Source organism: Poecilia reticulata, chromosome 15 (assembly GCF_904066995.2).
Source record: "Poecilia reticulata chromosome 15, P_reticulata-male-v2, whole genome shotgun sequence".
In the NCBI taxonomy this organism is placed as follows: domain Eukaryota; kingdom Metazoa; phylum Chordata; class Actinopteri; order Cyprinodontiformes; family Poeciliidae; genus Poecilia; species Poecilia reticulata.
In genome coordinates, this window is record NC_088844.1 from 6,279,271 (window position 1) to 6,296,680 (window position 17,410).

Sequence of the window (17,410 nt, forward strand, 5' to 3'; positions counted from 1 at the left end):
GAATTCTACCTGAGAAATGTTGGATTACTCCTCCACAGTTTGTGATACGATTGATTTAAAATCCCAGATTTGCTCTTTCTGCTATTAATGGAAACAGAGGGAGAACGTCCTTCATTTTAGAGCGTTAAGTAAGATTTATATCCACAGTAATGAATAAAAACAACCAAAACCCCCTGGAATGTTTTAACCATCAACAGATATAAAGTTTAAAAGAAATGAGACAGCTGCTGCTCTTGTTTTCCCCGCAATATTCCTCTGGGACACATCACATCCAACTTCTTTTATGAAGCATATCTTAACTCATTAATATAAGATATATGCACCCACATGGACAAAATTGTTTTTACCCCTCGGTTAATGAAAGAAAAACCCACAATGGTCATAGAAATAACTTTAGTCTGACAAAGGTAATAATGATTAAAAAATGATGCAGTGACTGAAAGTTATCAAAATGTTCCAAACATAACCCCTAGTAGTTTGCTAAATTAAATAGATGTTTTTTAATCTATTTTTTAGAGAAGTTGGGTGTTCCTTTAAACTTTTTTCCACACCAATTCCTGACATTGTCGTTCTACCCGTACATCTGCTCCTCCTCTCCCCACTACTTATTAGTTAATGAGTCGCTGCTCTTAGGAGAGATGAGAAAGAAAAACAAGCTGGCTCCGGGAAAATGGCTGAGTAGCCTCTCAGATTTCCTAAACACAGACTACTGTTGCTCTGGCAGCCGATTCGTCCCAGCCTGTTTCCAACAGAAGGCCACATCTGGTCATCAGATCTCAGGCTTGGAAGCGCATTGGGGATCCACCATGTGGACGTTTGCTGTTGGGTTGCTTAGTTGGATAAGGTACTTCACAGACCAAAAGGTGTTGTTGATGACTTTGCGGGTGGGTTCAGCAGCGGACCTTGTATTGGACTGTTTCCAACAAATAGTCAATTCACAAGTAGATCCCATATGTTTAGAAATTTAAAAAAGTTCAAATCTGTCTGTATGGATGTGAGCTGTGATGCATCACTAGGACAAGTAAAGATAAAGAAGAGACGAACCTTAAATTTGTGAAGAATCGTGATTCAGAGAACAGCTGCAAGTTCTTTCCCTCTCATCATTTTAATAATAATAAAAATAATACGTTTTATTTATAGACGCCTTTTCTGATTCTCACGATTTCTTACCCTCCATCCTCATTTGTTTATTTGAATGTTTTGGTTTTGTGTTCACTGTTGCCTTAGATATTGAGCAATTGACAGTATTAATTAGCTGTTTTTGCACCAAATTCTGATACGAACCAATCACCTTCCATATCTCAACTTGTTTCAATGTGCATCCCTTTCTAGTCTTTTTTTTAATACATTTAAAAAGCATAAGAGGTTTTACGCTTGAGGGTTTTTTACATTTTCTCGACTTTGGTCATGAAAATTAATTTGACCGTTCTGAGCATACAAGCCTGATCAAACTTAAAAAGGCCTTTTAAGATCACAGTTTTGAGCGTTAAATCAACAGCTAAGTGAATTTACCATTTATCGGATTCTCTGCTCCTCTTTCTGGAGGTGTATTGTTATTGCAGTCTGAGCTGCGCTGTAGTTATGTGTTGCATTTCTTGTCCGTTTCTAGATGCTAACCATGAGGCTGCTGCGGAGGCCATTGAGAACATGGCAGATGCAGTCACACACGCCAGATTTGTGGGAACAGACCCGGCAAGTGATGAAGTGGTCTTGATGAAAATTCTTCAGGTACAACATGTGTGTTTTACTTGCAGCGACGGTCTTCCATATCGGTGCATCCCTACTTTAAATCTGTACTTATGGAACCAACTGTCAACACGAAATTTAGCAAACATTACCTCCTTTTCGGCTCCTACCTTCATAGTAATGTCTGATAAATTGGAATAGAAAAGCAAGTAATGCTTTGAAATTCAAATCCATTTCTAAATATTTTAATAGTAATGAAAGTGTGCAGATATGAATGCGTTATGTGACTATCTTTAGTGAAGAACCCGACTTTTACTTCCACCTACGGCTGGTAGTAAGTGGCTGGTGGGGTTGCATGGTCCACTGAGAGGTTGGACCTTTGGATTGAAATGCTATGTCATTTGTATTTAAACTACATGTTGAAATTCATACAGTTTGCCCAGTCAGCTCCTTTTGCTCACTTTTCAACACCTCTGTTTTTATACACTGCACAAATTTTGGGGGCAACTCTTTATAGTAACACAAATCTTGATAATGGCACAGAGAGCAGTATCTTTCACTAGACACACCACTGCTGGAAGCTAGTTCTAACTGGATTGTGGTCTTTTCCTTTTGTGATTCTTTAGGTCCTCAGGACTCTGCTCCTGACGCCAGTAGGGGCCCATCTGACCAATGAGTCGGTTTGCGAAATAATGCAGTCCTGCTTTAGAATCTGCTTTGAGATGCGCTTAAGTGGTGAGTTTGTCAGAAAGTCATCAAACACTCTTATGATGTAATTCAGTACATCCAACTGATTTGCTAATATGAGTGGTAACCTTTGTTAGAATTTTTTATTTTATTTTTGTTTTATTTTCATGGTAGGATATAATGTCATTTTGTTTGGCTCTTATGCCTTTTTCCCATTCTGCTTGAAGAACTCCTGAGAAAGTCTGCAGAACACACACTGGTTGATATGGTTCAGCTGCTGTTTTCCAGGTAAACATTTGTCTAAGTTAATATTCCATGGGGGTATAGATGGGTATTGTGTTTATAGTTTTCCTTTACAGCCACCATTTCTGATTAAATCTATTGCAATTAGCAAACATTTATTTATTAACCAGACTGCTTGTTTTGATCGACCAATCAGTAGAGAATTATTATTCGAAGGGCAGTTCGAAACTTGATGTCTCATCACAATCTTTTCCGTTTTGAATTAAAGGTTGAAAGATCTTTGCATGGATGTCTCTAAGGGCTTGTTGAGCATTCATATAGCTGTTCCCTCGTTAGCTGGGGCAGCGAGTCAGTGATTCATCAGTGCCATTACGTAACACCCCCCCAACCCAGATTGCCTTTGAATTCAGCTTCTTTTCACCTCTGCTCTTTGACAGAGGATTTATCACAAAGTGGGGGGTCCACTCCACTCCATCCCAGTTTTCCTTTGTCTTTCTTCTTTGTTTTTTTTGTTTTTTAAACTTGAAACCCAATGCCGCCTTGTGAAATAGTCTGCATAGTGCAGACTATTTCCTTCATTATTTTCGCTCTGATCTTTTTCTCAGTCCTGACATATTGCTCTCTTTTCCCCGCCCACTCGCCCAGTGATTGTGGATAATAGAGATGTGAGTTTGCACGGGCTGCACTCTCACTCCAATAACGCCGGATAATGAGCAGCAGGTCTCCTCAGCTTTTGGGAGGAGACTTCAATTGCCTGCTGAAAGTATTAGGCATGTTAATCTGTTGTGCCCACAGATCATCCTATAATACTGCTTGAAAGACAACACTTTATTACTATGGAGTTAATGTCAGGAGGGGGTTACAGGAGCCTGCTTAGAGTGTGTGTGTGCATGTGTGTGTGCACGCCCACCCGGGTGTGACATCTCATTTTTCAGCTAAGCTTTAGAGTCTACAGAAACCTACCTAGTGTCACACATGCACTTATTTTAGTGTGACTTCAGAAAGTAATACAGAGGTTTGATTGGCTATCCTGAAGATCCTGGGGTTCCCACCGTGAGATTAGCTTTTCAGCAACTTAGAGGAACATTTGCAGCTTATTTGTTTAATTTTTAACCAGAATAGGAGTGTAGTTTAGAAGGATTTGTTATGAAAAATGTCTCTAGTTTTTTAGCAAATTAAAAAAAAAAAAATAAATCACTTTTAATTTTTTGTTCATTGAGCGGTTCAGATGTTTAGAAACGGATCGTCGTGGGTTGGACTGATCAAACTTCCACTATTGTCAATATAATGTCAATTTAATAATCTCATAAAATACATTTTGATGAATATAACAAAAGCAATTGAAAATGCTGGAAAAGCAGAAAATTGTACATAATCACTTCCATGGTGTACAAAAATATTTGCAACTTGGAGGAATGAGCAACTGCCTTTTTTATGTGTACAAGTGACACAATGATATCAAGATTGAACAAGTAGTTTAGAGAATTTAAATTCTATTCTGAGAAATGCACCAAAGAAACCGAGAAAAACTGTAAAACAATCTATGTATAACAGGGCATAAAATTGAGAAAGGTAAATGGAACTATTTCTACTTTTAGGAATAAGTGGTAGCAACACACAGGACAAACTAAACTGATAATACCAGAAGTATGGGTTAATTGCACTGGGACCAACTGTGCATCATTTCTGGCCTGCGAACATCTTTGGATCCCTGAGAGTAAGCTGGAGGGTGTCCCTGGGGAAAGGGATGATCTGGATTAGTCAAAAATTTATATTCAGTAAGTGGATGGATACTTTAGGACTGAGTGAACAATCAATTTTACAGATAAATCAATCAATCAGATAAATGTAATTTTCGGGGAAAAAATTTTTTTTCAAGGTGTCCCCCAGAAAACTTGCTAAGCCCGGTGGTTGGGCGCTAGAGAACTCATTCATCCAGCAGCCCGTCATGTTTTTGAGTTTAAAAATGTTTGAAGTTGACAGGAAATTTTGAAAATATCACTTGATAATTATGTGTTACTGAAAGAAAGATTGAAGATTAATACCTGAACAGCAACTACAGAATCTTTAAAAAAAAGTACAAACATTTTAAAAAGACTAAAATAAATAAACAATGCTTAGCCTGGTGGGAGCACAAGTAAAGCCTGGTGGCCCGCCAGGTTTATAATACACTGGGGAAAACCCTGATATTTTATTTTTTATTTTATCCAATGCAATGCATTGTTCCAGCGTGACATCATCCCACCCAGGCCCTATTATCTTGCCTTATAGCTTGTAATGATTGGGACTTTGAATTCAGGTCGCTTCCTAGACGAGAAATATTTGTGGTTTAAAAAACAAAAAAGGAAAAAAAAATCAACTGGTAGGAATTGGCTGAGATTTTATTATTAAGCCATATCATTCAGCTGTAGGATACATTAATGAAAAATGTGAAAATTAATATGACATCATTTTTGGGGGCAGTAGAAATTATTGCTGTGTTTCAAATAAAAGCAGTTCAATCATAAAATGTTTTGGTAAAATGCTGTTTCTGTAGCTGAGCCCAACCAGGCTTGAATCTCCCATCTAGAAGAAACTGTCTGTAACATTCTGAAATATAATGATGCTCTTTGCTCTTGTACACTCTAATGAAAAAGATTTTTGTCAATAGATGTTTAAAATCTCAATGCATCCACTGTACATCAAAAAATGTAAAGTGGATGCATTTTATCATTGCTTTCATTGTTTTTTCTAAGCTTTGTTTTGCATCAACCTTGAGCTTATTTCAATATTATTTGCTAATAAACTCTATTTCTACAATTTGTCTTTGTAGACTCCCTCAGTTCAAAGAGGAGGCAAAGAGTTATGTGGGCACCAACATGAAAAAGGTAACATGACTAAGATGCTAAAATTTGATTTGCTTGCACATATTTCACTTATTTTTTCTTGTGTAGACCTTTCTCTCTTTTTTTGTTGATTTGTTTCTATGGTGGTTTGTGTGGCTGTATAGTTTAGTTAACTATTGTTTAGTAAGCTGGGAAAGATGAATGCTGTACACAATAAAACATGCCAATGTTCAGATATTGGTAAATTAATCTACCCGTTTTCATAAATTACTAGAAGTGTGGCTACACTGTTCTTTTATACTCTTTTATGAATGTACAGCTCATGCCAGCTTTCCCCCAATATGCTCCTGTCACTTTATTTAAACTGATTAATTCTAACAATTTCCAAACGTTGGTTTATGAGGTGCTTGGGGGTGCTTTGCTTTGCTTTAAAGTGTTTAATTGTTCCAGTTGATAAAAATAATTCCTGTAAACATTCAACTAGGAAATGGAGATCAAATGCTTAGTTTGCATTTAAACCTCAAAATAAGACTATCAGGGCAGCTTAGGTATTAATTTGCATAACTAAAAATAATTGCTTAGGGCAGTTGTTAATAAAACTAGTAATTTAGATCAAATGTACCAATTCAGTGCACCATCTGATTATCAGGAAAATAACAGCAGAATAGTTCAGTGTTAGTTACTGTCTTCAAATACAAGGTTTAGGTATTAAAACAACAATAGATGAAGGATTAAGTTCAGCTCTGGCATTCAAACAGCAAGACACTTACACATGTAATGAACACAATTTAGAGTTTATTAACACATAGATTTCTTACAGTTAGATACTTAAATAGTCAACTAAACTATTAACCGCAGTGTAAATAACTGTTGTACCTTTTGAATTTGAGTATTACAAATTAATGTAGAGTTGAGGTGACAAAAGCAGATTTGTGTGTTTGAGAAGCAGTCGAAATTGAGATGCACTTTTTTTCCACTCAGGTTTTCTTTGAACACTCAAAGATGTCTCTGCTGGGGGTGCGCCGATTTATCGGCCAGCTGATTTACCGCCGCAGATTTCCTTAATTTTGGGAGATCAGTGATTGGCCGATACTTGTATATGAAACAGATCTTATCCACCGATCTTAACTACCTCAGCAAAGAGGTTAAAAAAAAATCTACCGCTGACCTCTTCTGCTTTATTATGAGAGAGGTTTGACTGATAGACCGGCCCACCATATCAACAGATATGACCACCAGGTTATATCTGCACATTTGCAGTTAACAATTGTCACCCCACTGTTGCCCACTCAGTGACTTTCTTGCTGTACTTAGTGACAGTTTAGACAAAAAAAATAATAAAAAATGACGTTGGCCAAAATCAGAATCAGCAGGTCAGGCTTTTTAAAGATCGGCGATCGGCCAAAAATCTGCCATCGGTGCACCACTAGTCTCTGCATAACATATGTCAACTAACGGCTCCACTGTCAATAACGCTTCACTTCTTTAGACGGTCTAAATTAGACCATAGTCAGTTTAAAAAATTGCAAATACTCACTTTCTCTCTCTTATACCCACATAACTGGTTCTAATGTTTAGTGTCGATCTCTGTTTTCTGGAAAGTGGCCATTATGAGAGATGTTTAGATAAATAAAGTATTCATCTGGCTTCAGTTCTTCATGGCCTTTTTATGTATCTACTGCATTTCTTGCTCCCTGCCGGTTGGACAGTCTGCAGTGTATCCTTGTTGTGTGCTTTGCTCCAAACCCTTCACCCAGTTTGGAATCTGAACTCGTCCTCCCATGCATGAACCGTCCTGCTTAAGCATGTCATATGTTGGCTTATGAAGTGTTTTGTCACTAATCACGGGCACCTGCCTCCTCCTTTTCTCTTCTGAGGCTTACAATATCTTGTGGAAAAACAAACGTGTTCAGGTAAGGGAAATGGCTTAAGTAGCTAGTAATGGGAAATCTTTTTGGGTGAAAACTTTTCCCTGCTGTTTCAGAAATCTCAGGGTGAAGTCATTCTCTCCCATCTTTATATTTATGCGCTACTGTATACTTTTTTTATCTTTACTAAAATCCTTCAGGTTTGCATCAACGGTGAAAGGAAAGCTAACCCTCTTGCTATATAGTGTAGAATCAAATGTAAATGCAATACAGTGTAGATAGCATCCTCAAATATCTGAGCTTAAATTTGCGATACAACAGGAATAAGTATTTAACTAGGTAGCCATTCAACATCAATTTAGATTCAAGGTAAGACTCATTTTTGGTTGTCACATTTTCCCTGCCAGCTTTGTATCATGGTTCATCAATAGGCTGCAGGCGCCCCCTAGTGGAACAAATAAATTATGTTAGAAAAACAAAAATTGCGTGTAAAACCCTAAACAATTACCCACAACTACGATTATGAAGAAATGCACATTAGGTTACCAGTCAGTCTGACAAACTACAGCACAGATGAACAATTTAAGACCTGCTGAAAATGTACAAATATACTGAATATCTCATTCTTTTTAATGGAGTATGCTTTTTGTGATAACTGCACAGTACTTATCTCTAAGCTGTACACATTCAGACCTCCTGATTTCCTCTACTTGGAAGACTGGCAGCTGTCTGCTTACTACAAGTCATTTACATTTTTATTAAAAAATACTTTTTTTGCTGTGAAACTGATTTTTAAATTGGTTTCACAGTACATACAATGTGTAGAAACAGTACATAAAATTGGAAAATTAGGTATGAGGTAAAATTGTGCTTCCAGTAGGATGCTTGGAATGTGTAGCGCATGCACCAAAAGGCAGTACTGATATTTATATGCAACCATAACTGCACAGTAAGTATTTAAGTATTTTCTGAATAAATAATTTACTGTAGAATGATGGATTCAAGTATTTTGGAAACAGCCATAAAACCTTCCCAGATTGACAGAAAGCAACAATTTCTTATCTTAGGTTGTTGCTTATGTCTTTTTTTTTTTTTTGGCATAGTGTTTACACACACTAGTCCTCTCTATGTATTTTTTTCTGATCATTGCATCAGGACATTGCTGCTACTTTTCCTCCTATGTCCTTTGGAGGCAGCAACAGTCTGCTTCCCTCACAGCTTTCCTACGTCGGCTTTCTTTATTTGAATAAATACTGACGTGGATGTGGATTCTGTTTATTTTTTTGTAAATTCAAAGTCATTTTTAATATTAAATGTAAAATCCTGCAATGAAGTTTTCGCTGAATTTCAACATTTAGCTTCAACTTAATCTTCCAATCATGTTTCACATCATCTTGCTGACTCTAAAAAACGCCTGTTGGGTCCAAAGCTCATTGACTCTTGCTCACATTTGCTTCTGTTGATTTCTGAATAGGTTTAAGAGAGGAAATATCTGTAGCTTTCATTTATAGCAGTGGTGACCGGCAACCTGCATGTTTTAGTTCTCTCGCTGGTGGTAGTAACAACCTTTTCAGCATGTCAGTGTTCTTCTTAGGCCTCTAAGGAGCCTTCATTTGATCCAGATGCATTAAACCAGGGAGAGAACTAAAACACGAAGGACGCCGGCCCTCGAGGACCGACTTTGGGCTCCACCGGTTTATAGTAATCAGCCAGCAGCCATGCTTGGTGAAAAGGTTTCACTCTTTCAATTGAATTGTGTTTAGTTGAAAATGCGTGCTGGAGGAATGAGCGAGTCATCCAAATGGAAGAAGCAGAAGCGTTCACCACGGCCTCCTCGTCACATGGTCCAAAGTCCCTCTGACCCTGGCGGCTCCAGCACCCTCAGCAACAACCTCTCTGGTCAGTAGCAGCAGTCGATGCTTTTTGGGCTTTTTATGAAATGAAATCAGGTCAGTTTCTAATGTCCTGTCAATTCCTTGTAAAAACATGGATTAGGACATATGCAAGATTAACAAAATACAACCGAAATAATAAATGGTAAATTAATTTGAGAAGGATGTATTATGGACATTGCCTGTGGTGGTCAACTGACTTCCTGCCTTACTCTTATTCTAGGTGGAGTCCCATTCATTGAACAAGGGTTTTCCAACTCCAGCCTTGCCACATCGGACAGCGCCGGCTCTTCCATATCCAGCCCCACGGCCACGGACAGTGGCCTGGATGCCGGCTCCAAAGCCACCTCCAGGGAAGACCTTTCTGACTTGGAACAATCCATTCCATCTGCAAGCTCCTCTTGCACCGTTACCTCACTACCTGGCTCTGAGTCTGGCTCTTCACACAAGCAGGTGGATTATTTTACCTCCATTGGTGAAATGTGTTGAATGGTAGAAGCATGCTGCGTTCTGTTTTCTGCGGAACTGACCTGTTCGATGTCCCATGTGCCGTCCAGTCTGAGGGCGGGCAGGTCGAAGTGGCTCAGGCTGCGTCCGTAGATTCCATCCCTGAAGTTGTGGACGACAAAGACTCCGTTCCCGATCATTCGGATGCCACCTCTGTTCATGACATGGACTATGTTAATCCTCGCGGAGTCCGGTTTACGCAGTCGACACAAAGAGACGGTAGGGAGACGTGCCATGACTCTTAAATCGGACTTTTTTTGTATGTGTGTTTTGTATTCATTTAAAGTATCCGCCTGCTCTGCTTTTTCTCTGCAACACTAATGACAGTTGTTCGTTTTCAGAAATTTTTCGTTTCCTTTAAATGTTTTATCTTCCGGTTCCCCGTTTTTGTGCAGGAGTTGCACTTATTCCTTACGGCCTTCCATGTCTGAGGGAGCTTTTTCGATTTCTGATTTCACTGACCAATCCTCATGACCGCCACAACACTGACGCTATGATACAAATGGGGCTGCAGCTTCTGACTGTAGCCCTGGAGTCTACATACGTTGTTAATTACCAGTCTTTACTAGTCCTGGTTAAAGACGAGCTCTGCAGGCATCTATTTCAGGTAGGGAAAAAAAATATACATTTGTGTGTGTTTTGTTTTCTTGAAAGAACTGTGGCATATTTAACCCCTCTGCACGCAATATAAGACAATAAGTTGATACCGCTTTTGTTAATCATTTGAAACAATAATACTTGAGCTTTATGCTGTTTAATATATTTAGAAGTATAATTTGTGCTGCCCATTGTATATTTTTTATGATAGTTATTGTTAAACATAATTTTATTTTGAGATTATTGAGCTGGAAACGAGAAGAGGGTCAATACCTCAACATGGTGGGATGACGCATGTGATCTGTGTTGCAGCTATTGTGTGTGGAACGTATGAACCTCTACGCTTCCTCCATGCGAGTTTGCTTTTTGCTTTTTGAAAGCATGAGAGAACATTTAAAGTTTCAGCTGGAGGTAATTGTCTTCACTACTTCTTTTTTTTTTTTCCCCCAGTTGTTGAACGTCATATAAATAGACTTTTGGCATTCTTTTTCTTGATATTTGCTCAACAAACTAACAAACAGTTTGCTGACTTCTCAGATGTACCTGAAGAAGCTAATGGACATTATAACATCAGAGAACACTAAGATGCCATATGAAATGAAGGAAATGGGACTAGAGGCTTTGGTCCAGCTCTGGAGGATCCCCAGCTTTGTGACTGAGCTGTACATTAACTACGACTGTGACTTCTACTGCTCAAATATGTTCGAAGACCTCACCAAGCTGCTCTCCAAGGTAACATATGTCTAGATTCATTTCTTTGAATGGTTGCTTTAATTAATTTGTTTGGTTATTCACAATTTTACATTTGGTTGTCTCTTTTTTTATTTATTTGTTCAGCCAGATATAAGAATAGTGTAGGTATGAATTTGAAGTTTTTTGATGCAAGAATGACTGAAGCCATCCTTGCAAGAATGGAACGTTGCTTAGTAGCAGAAATTAAATATGTTTAATGGCATTTCCAGGGTTAAGTTAATTTTAAAAACAAGATGCTCTTTAGATTGAATAGACTTGAATATTAATGTCAAACATTTCCAGGGCTACAATATATTTTTTTGTTATATTGTTAAAGGGCTCTTATTTGTATTTTACTGGTGGTTGTCAACACCAATAAATAATCCAGCTTACTTCTAAATAATGGCCATTGTCTGGGAGTCAAACAGATAATATTGAATGATTACTCATTTTTAAATGAATTGTCAGCTGATGTGGAAATTTTCCCTTTATTGTTCAAAAATACTAATTCACTACACTCCAACCTGCTTTTACTTTATTTGTGTGTTCTTTTCTACCTGCTGTGTCTGACTAGGGGCTTGTCTTTCAGACCACTTTTCACATTTGTAGTTTGTGTTGTTGTTGTTGTTGCCTTTTCAGAATGCGTTTCCTGTGTCGGGTCAACTCTACACCACTCATCTGCTGTCACTGGAGGCCCTGCTGACGGTGATTGACAGCATTGAAGGCCACTGCCAGTCCAAGGTAGTAAACAACTCGACTCAGCAGAACCAGTCAGACACACTACTGGCAGACGAAGAAGGATCCACTTCAAATGGAACAGACCTAACAACTGGTATCACATTGCATTTGCTCCATCGTTGCCATTATAGTTACTGATGGAAAGTAAATATCTGTCTAAATTATTCTTTGTATAACGCGAGACAATAAATATTTCTTCAGATCTTAACGGCAAAGGCAGCCCTAATAATTCTCCTAAAGCGGCGAACGCGTCCGGATATCCGCCTACCAGCGGCTTCCTAATGGCTGAGAAGATGAAACTGGGTCGGGAGGATCAGGGAGACACCGATAGCGGTGATGTTCAAATCCAAAAAAAACTCCTCCTTTAAAGCATTTTGTGGGAACTTAATTGGGGAGTTGATCAGTTTTTTTGCTTCAACAGAGAAGAAAGGGCCAAAAAAGCCTCCCCGCTTCTCTACATGTTTACCTGAGTCACTGGAGTTGTTGGAAATTAGAACCAAGAAAAAAGTAAATGATTTGGATTCATTTGGATTTTTTCCTTTTTTCTTTAACATTACATCCAGATTTAGTATAAAAACTATGTGGGACCTGTCTTGTGTTTAGCTTCTTATCACAGGCACAGAGCAGTTTAACCAGAAGCCTAGGAAAGGAGTCCAGTTCCTTCAGGAGAAAGGCCTGCTCAGCGACCCGTTGGACACCAAGCAGGTGGCGCAGTGGCTCAGAGAAAACCCCCGTCTGGACAAAAAGATGATCGGGGAGTACATAAGCGACCGCAAGAACATGGAACTCCTGGACAGCTTTGTGAAGTACTGTGAAGTATCATATGTGTTTGTTGTCATTCCATGCATCAAAAAGGTCTCACTCTAACACAGAGCTTTTTGGTAGTACGTTCACCTTCCAGGGTCTCCGTATTGACGAGGCCTTGCGGCTCTATTTAGAGGCCTTCAGGCTTCCAGGAGAGGCTCCAGTAATTCAGAGGCTGCTGGAAACTTTTACAGACAACTGGCAAGTAAGTCTTACGTAGCTTCCTATTTGCTGCATCGTTCCATTTTACCTGAGTTAAAAAAAAAAACTAATGCGAAAGGTGCCACATCTTAACTAGTGCCTTGATGGGGGGGGGAGACAGAAATTAAGATTACCAGATTACTTAATTATCCATTTTATGTAACAGCTCCTGGTTAGACATTACGATTCACATTTTAAAACAGCCTTCAAAGGGAATTGTGCTTCTGGAGTTGTATTTGAACAACATCAACAACAAAAAAATCATGTTTGTGCAATAAACAATTGTTGATGAAGCAAGATTTATCATTTACATAAGAACTATTCTCATCTGTGTATCATTTTCTGATGGTGTAAAAATACCGTTAGTAATTTTCAACTGTGTATTGTATGTATATTTTCAGAAAGTCAACGGTTCCCCTTTCATGACCAACGATGCAGGCTTTGCTCTGGCTTATGCTGTGATTATGCTGAACACTGATCAACACAACCACAACGTTCGAAAGCAGAACATCCCCATGACCGTAGAGGTAAGTGACTCTACAGTCGCAGTGAAGCGAACTCACTCCGCGTTCCTGCCTATTGTTTTATGGTAGTGGTTTTCATGGTGTAGCAGTCTTTTGGATCTGCTAGCATTTGCCCACATCCAGGTTGGCAGGTGAGAAAACCCATTGCCAACTGTTTCTTCAAATGGTGGCCCCTGTTTGAGGTGAAATGCTCTTACACAGAACGGAGAAAGGGGTGGGCCTGACATCTGCTTTCCCCCGTTTTTCCTCTTTGATTGACATTTGTTGAAGACTAAACATAGTCTCCAGGGAACATGTGAGTGGTCTGTCGGTGGGCTCCTTTCACTGACAAATGACAGGCAGGTTTTTCCCTTTTTGACTGTGTCAGGCTCTTGTCTGTGGATGTGTTGGATTGTTATATAGCACCTTTGTAGAACATATAGTCTTCCACACTCAACATTGGAGTTAACTTAAATTGTGCCCGGTCCCTCACTTGCTATTTGCACCACAGTTTATGCTGGAAGTACCATTATTCCAATAAATAAATGAGTCTGTCTTTGATAAAGGTTTGCGTCAAATGAGGTGAAGATAAAGTCTGTTTTGTGATGTTTGTAGCCAGCAGATGATCCCATATCGCCAAAGTTGTTGATTGAGGATGTATTTACGGTCGTGTGCTCCTTCTATGAACATTTGATAGAAATGGTTTGATTCTTAGCACCATTAGCCATCTCTGCCTCTGTCTGCCCGTGTTTTTCCTCTGTGACCTTGCAGAGTAGCTGGTATTTTCCTTGTTCAACCCCCAGGTATCGCATACCCTGCCAATGAAGGCTTGAGGCTATCAATCGTCACTAGGTGGTTATGTTTATTTACACAAACCTCTTTGGTTTAATCCCTGTTTTCCTAACTATTGAACTTAAGCGTATTAAATGACACAGCAGTACGTTTCCATCCATGACTGTTTAAATGTTGGTTTGATGTTCATTTAACCAAGAGCCAGAATGCTTCTTTCTTTGAGCCAGAATGTAGAAACACATACACTGCTCTTCATATTGAGGTTGTCTCAAGAAATAAAGCTGAACTCTTCTAAAGCATTAGTTAGCTTTTCTTCTGTGTTTGGTCTTGTTTTCCCAAACAGCAATTCAAGAAAAATCTCAAGGGTGTTAATGAAAAGAAGGACTTTGACCAGGACATGCTGGAGGACATCTACAATGCAATCAAGTAAGAAACCACAATACAACAACAGAGCTCTTCTCTCTCATTAATCCAAAATGATCCTTAACAAACCATTCTGATGTCTTCAGCTTTTCCTTCTCCATTGTATTGATGATATTGGTTTTGTTCAGACAGCAGGCAAATATGACCCAAATCTGATTTTCTTTTCTTTTGCCCTCATGTGACCCACATCCAACTTTTTCCAGGCAGTCTGATTAGCCCAATTCCAATCTTTTCATCCGCAAAAAAAAAAAAATCCCATTTGCGCCACTTCCGTATGTGGAACAAAATTGTATTCATGTTTGAGAAATCCTTTAATCTCCATGGCAATTATTCAACTGTCCAAAATGCCAGCACCACCTTCAAGGCTCAGTTCGTCCTCAGGGCTGTGGTGTCCAACCACTGTTGCCACCATCGGCCAACATAAAATGCTGATATATTAAGCATTTTTGTAATTGAAGGTAACATAGTAACTTGATTATGCCATAAAATCGCACCATGTACCTGGAAAACACATAATACTGCCCCTTTAAGGACTGGACTCACATTTTGTTTTACCTGCGTTTGTGTTGATGTTGAAGTTTGAAAGTCGGCTTCAGTTTTGTTTTTTTATTAGCATGACCTCATTTACAACTAACAATACATTTTGCGCTGTTGCAGTAATCAATATGTATGGGTAGCATGTTTTTTTTTTTGTCCAAATACATTAATCAGCTAATCATTTCAGTCCTAAATGTTCAATTTGCCATTGCATAATGTTGCATAGATCTAAATTTGGATTTCTTATCTAGACTTTAAATTTAAATTTTCTTCTTTTCTATAGAACTTTTTTGTGTTTCCAGTTTTTCTTTTCTGTTTTTGTACTTAATCTCTGAAATCGCCTCACCGACATTTTACTGCTCAGGAGTGAAGAGATTGTGATGCCAGATGAGCAGACGGGTTTAGTGAAGGAAAACTACGTTTGGAGTGTGCTGCTGCACCGCGGTGCCACTCCTGAGGGGCTTTTCCTGCACCTGCCGCCAGGCAGCTACGACCACGACCTGTTCACCATGACCTGGGGTCCCACCATCGCTGCTCTGTCTTACGTCTTTGACAAGAGCCTTGATGAAAACATCATCCAGAAGGCCATCACCGGGTTCAGGTATGCGAGTATAGAATCATCGGACGGGAAGATGCTGAACTAGAACTTATGATCTCAGCAGTCGCTTTAAGCCTCATATTTCGTCTTCTGCAAGAAGATCTCCACTTTTAGTTGAATAGTTTATTGTTTTTGTCTTTGATAAATCTTGTTGTTGTTGTTTACAGTTAGCTCAGTGGGGTAGAAAATGCATGTTTTAGCTCAAATTAACAGCTGGCTATAAGGTATAGGATGTTGGCTGATTCGTCCTGTATAATAATTTGGGTTTCTATCTTGCAGGAAATGTGCAATGATCGCTGCTCACTATGGCTGCAGTGACGTGTTTGACAACTTGATTATTTCCCTCTGCAAGTTCACAACCCTGGCCAGTGAGGTGAGTCGCTGTCGATGACATCACATGGTGTTTTCATTATTTTTGTAGCCATCAACAAGCTTTTGACATAATGGTGTCTGGGTGATGTATTCAGAGGTTTTTCAATGTGCTGTGGTCAGGATTTGGGTTTGGCGTTGTGGAATATTGATATTCCAAGCTCATTTCTGATCTGTGGTCGGCATCGTTGCCAAGCTGGAACAGCCCACTGTGTTCAAGTTTCACCAGAATCAATTCAGAGTTCAAAGGCTAAGATTATCACCTTGTTAAGGCTCAACTTACTGAGAAAAACTGAGGCGTTAATAAATGTGTTTTATTCTGGTACTTTTTATAAATTGTTTCAGTTTTTAGCCATCAAACAGCAGTTGTAACATTTTGTAAATGTAATTGTAAATGCGTTCCTCTATCTGAACGTGTTCTTCCTGCCAGTCTGTGGAAAACCTACCTACCGTGTTTGGTAGCAACAACAAAGCCCAAACTGCTGCCAAGACCGTGTTTGATTTGGCTCATAAGCACGGCAACATCCTGAGGGAGGGCTGGAAGAACATCATGGAGTCCATGCTGCAGCTCTTCAGAGCCCAGCTCCTGCCAAAGGCCATGGTGGAGGTCAGTGTACCGTCAGAGCTTAGTACAGCTTAACTCTGATCGAGAAAAAGGCAAAAAAAAAAAACATTGAGATGGTATTTTACATACTTTGCTGCCACCTGCTGTTCTTTGCTCTAACACAACAATTATTCCTCAGATGGAGGACTTTGTGGAGCCAAATGGAAAAATTTCGCTTCAGAGAGAAGAAATGCCTTCAAATCGGTAAACTCATTCTCATCTGTATATGTATATATGTATACGTGTCTGCATGTGTGCGTTGGTGTGTATATTTATATATTTGTTTATGTATTCCGTAACAGTGGTGAATCAGCCGTTTTAAGTTTTATCAACTGGTTAACACCAAGTGGAGCTGAGCAGTCAGGACTCAGAGGACCAACCACAGAAAATCAGGAAGCCAAGCAAGCTGCCATCCTCTGCATTAAGGTACTAATTACACACCGTGATGATGACATCACATTATATTTTTTATCAACAAATTTGAAATCTATGCCACATATCATGAGTCCAGATATTTTTTTTATCTGGACTTATGATATGCAAACAGACTGGTTTGTACAATTGTTTACATACGTCAACGTAAGCCACACAGTTTTAAAAATGATCTCAAACAATTTTCCCACATAGAAAATGTGTAGAGCTTCTCTGTAACTCATCAACCATTCAGATATTGTTCTGTTGTCTTCTTTATTGTCTTGCAGCAATGCGACCCAGAGAAGTTGATCACTGAGAGTAAATTTCTCCAGCTGGAGTCTCTGCAGGAGCTTATGAAGGTTTTTCATCTTTCTGACTGAATGTCTCATG

At 39.0% G+C, this 17,410-nt stretch overlaps 1 protein-coding gene across 4 annotated transcripts in view; it reads left to right on the top strand.

Annotated features, from left to right (window-relative positions):
* Nucleotides 1–17,410, top strand: part of gbf1 (golgi brefeldin A resistant guanine nucleotide exchange factor 1) — a 60,082-nt gene that overhangs the window by 31,662 nt on the left and 11,010 nt on the right. For 2 of the 4 annotated variants that reach the window (XM_008428960.3, XM_008428961.3), the window contains exons 5-28: nucleotides 1,610–1,728; nucleotides 2,313–2,421; nucleotides 2,601–2,661; nucleotides 5,429–5,483; nucleotides 7,319–7,354; nucleotides 9,073–9,208; nucleotides 9,425–9,654; nucleotides 9,759–9,927; nucleotides 10,104–10,315; nucleotides 10,618–10,716; nucleotides 10,843–11,037; nucleotides 11,677–11,869; nucleotides 11,977–12,108; nucleotides 12,197–12,282; nucleotides 12,379–12,581; nucleotides 12,661–12,784; nucleotides 13,182–13,307; nucleotides 14,419–14,501; nucleotides 15,400–15,636; nucleotides 15,913–16,006; nucleotides 16,433–16,609; nucleotides 16,746–16,810; nucleotides 16,909–17,032; nucleotides 17,308–17,379. In XM_008428960.3, the coding sequence (XP_008427182.1) occupies nucleotides 1,610–1,728; nucleotides 2,313–2,421; nucleotides 2,601–2,661; nucleotides 5,429–5,483; nucleotides 7,319–7,354; nucleotides 9,073–9,208; nucleotides 9,425–9,654; nucleotides 9,759–9,927; nucleotides 10,104–10,315; nucleotides 10,618–10,716; nucleotides 10,843–11,037; nucleotides 11,677–11,869; nucleotides 11,977–12,108; nucleotides 12,197–12,282; nucleotides 12,379–12,581; nucleotides 12,661–12,784; nucleotides 13,182–13,307; nucleotides 14,419–14,501; nucleotides 15,400–15,636; nucleotides 15,913–16,006; nucleotides 16,433–16,609; nucleotides 16,746–16,810; nucleotides 16,909–17,032; nucleotides 17,308–17,379 (3,137 nt within the window). The remainder of the gene's footprint in view (nucleotides 1–1,609; nucleotides 1,729–2,312; nucleotides 2,422–2,600; nucleotides 2,662–5,428; nucleotides 5,484–7,318; nucleotides 7,355–9,072; nucleotides 9,209–9,424; nucleotides 9,655–9,758; nucleotides 9,928–10,103; nucleotides 10,316–10,617; nucleotides 10,717–10,842; nucleotides 11,038–11,676; nucleotides 11,870–11,976; nucleotides 12,109–12,196; nucleotides 12,283–12,378; nucleotides 12,582–12,660; nucleotides 12,785–13,181; nucleotides 13,308–14,418; nucleotides 14,502–15,399; nucleotides 15,637–15,912; nucleotides 16,007–16,432; nucleotides 16,610–16,745; nucleotides 16,811–16,908; nucleotides 17,033–17,307; nucleotides 17,380–17,410) is intronic. The other 2 variants (XM_008428962.3, XM_008428963.3) reach the window with 1 other exon arrangement.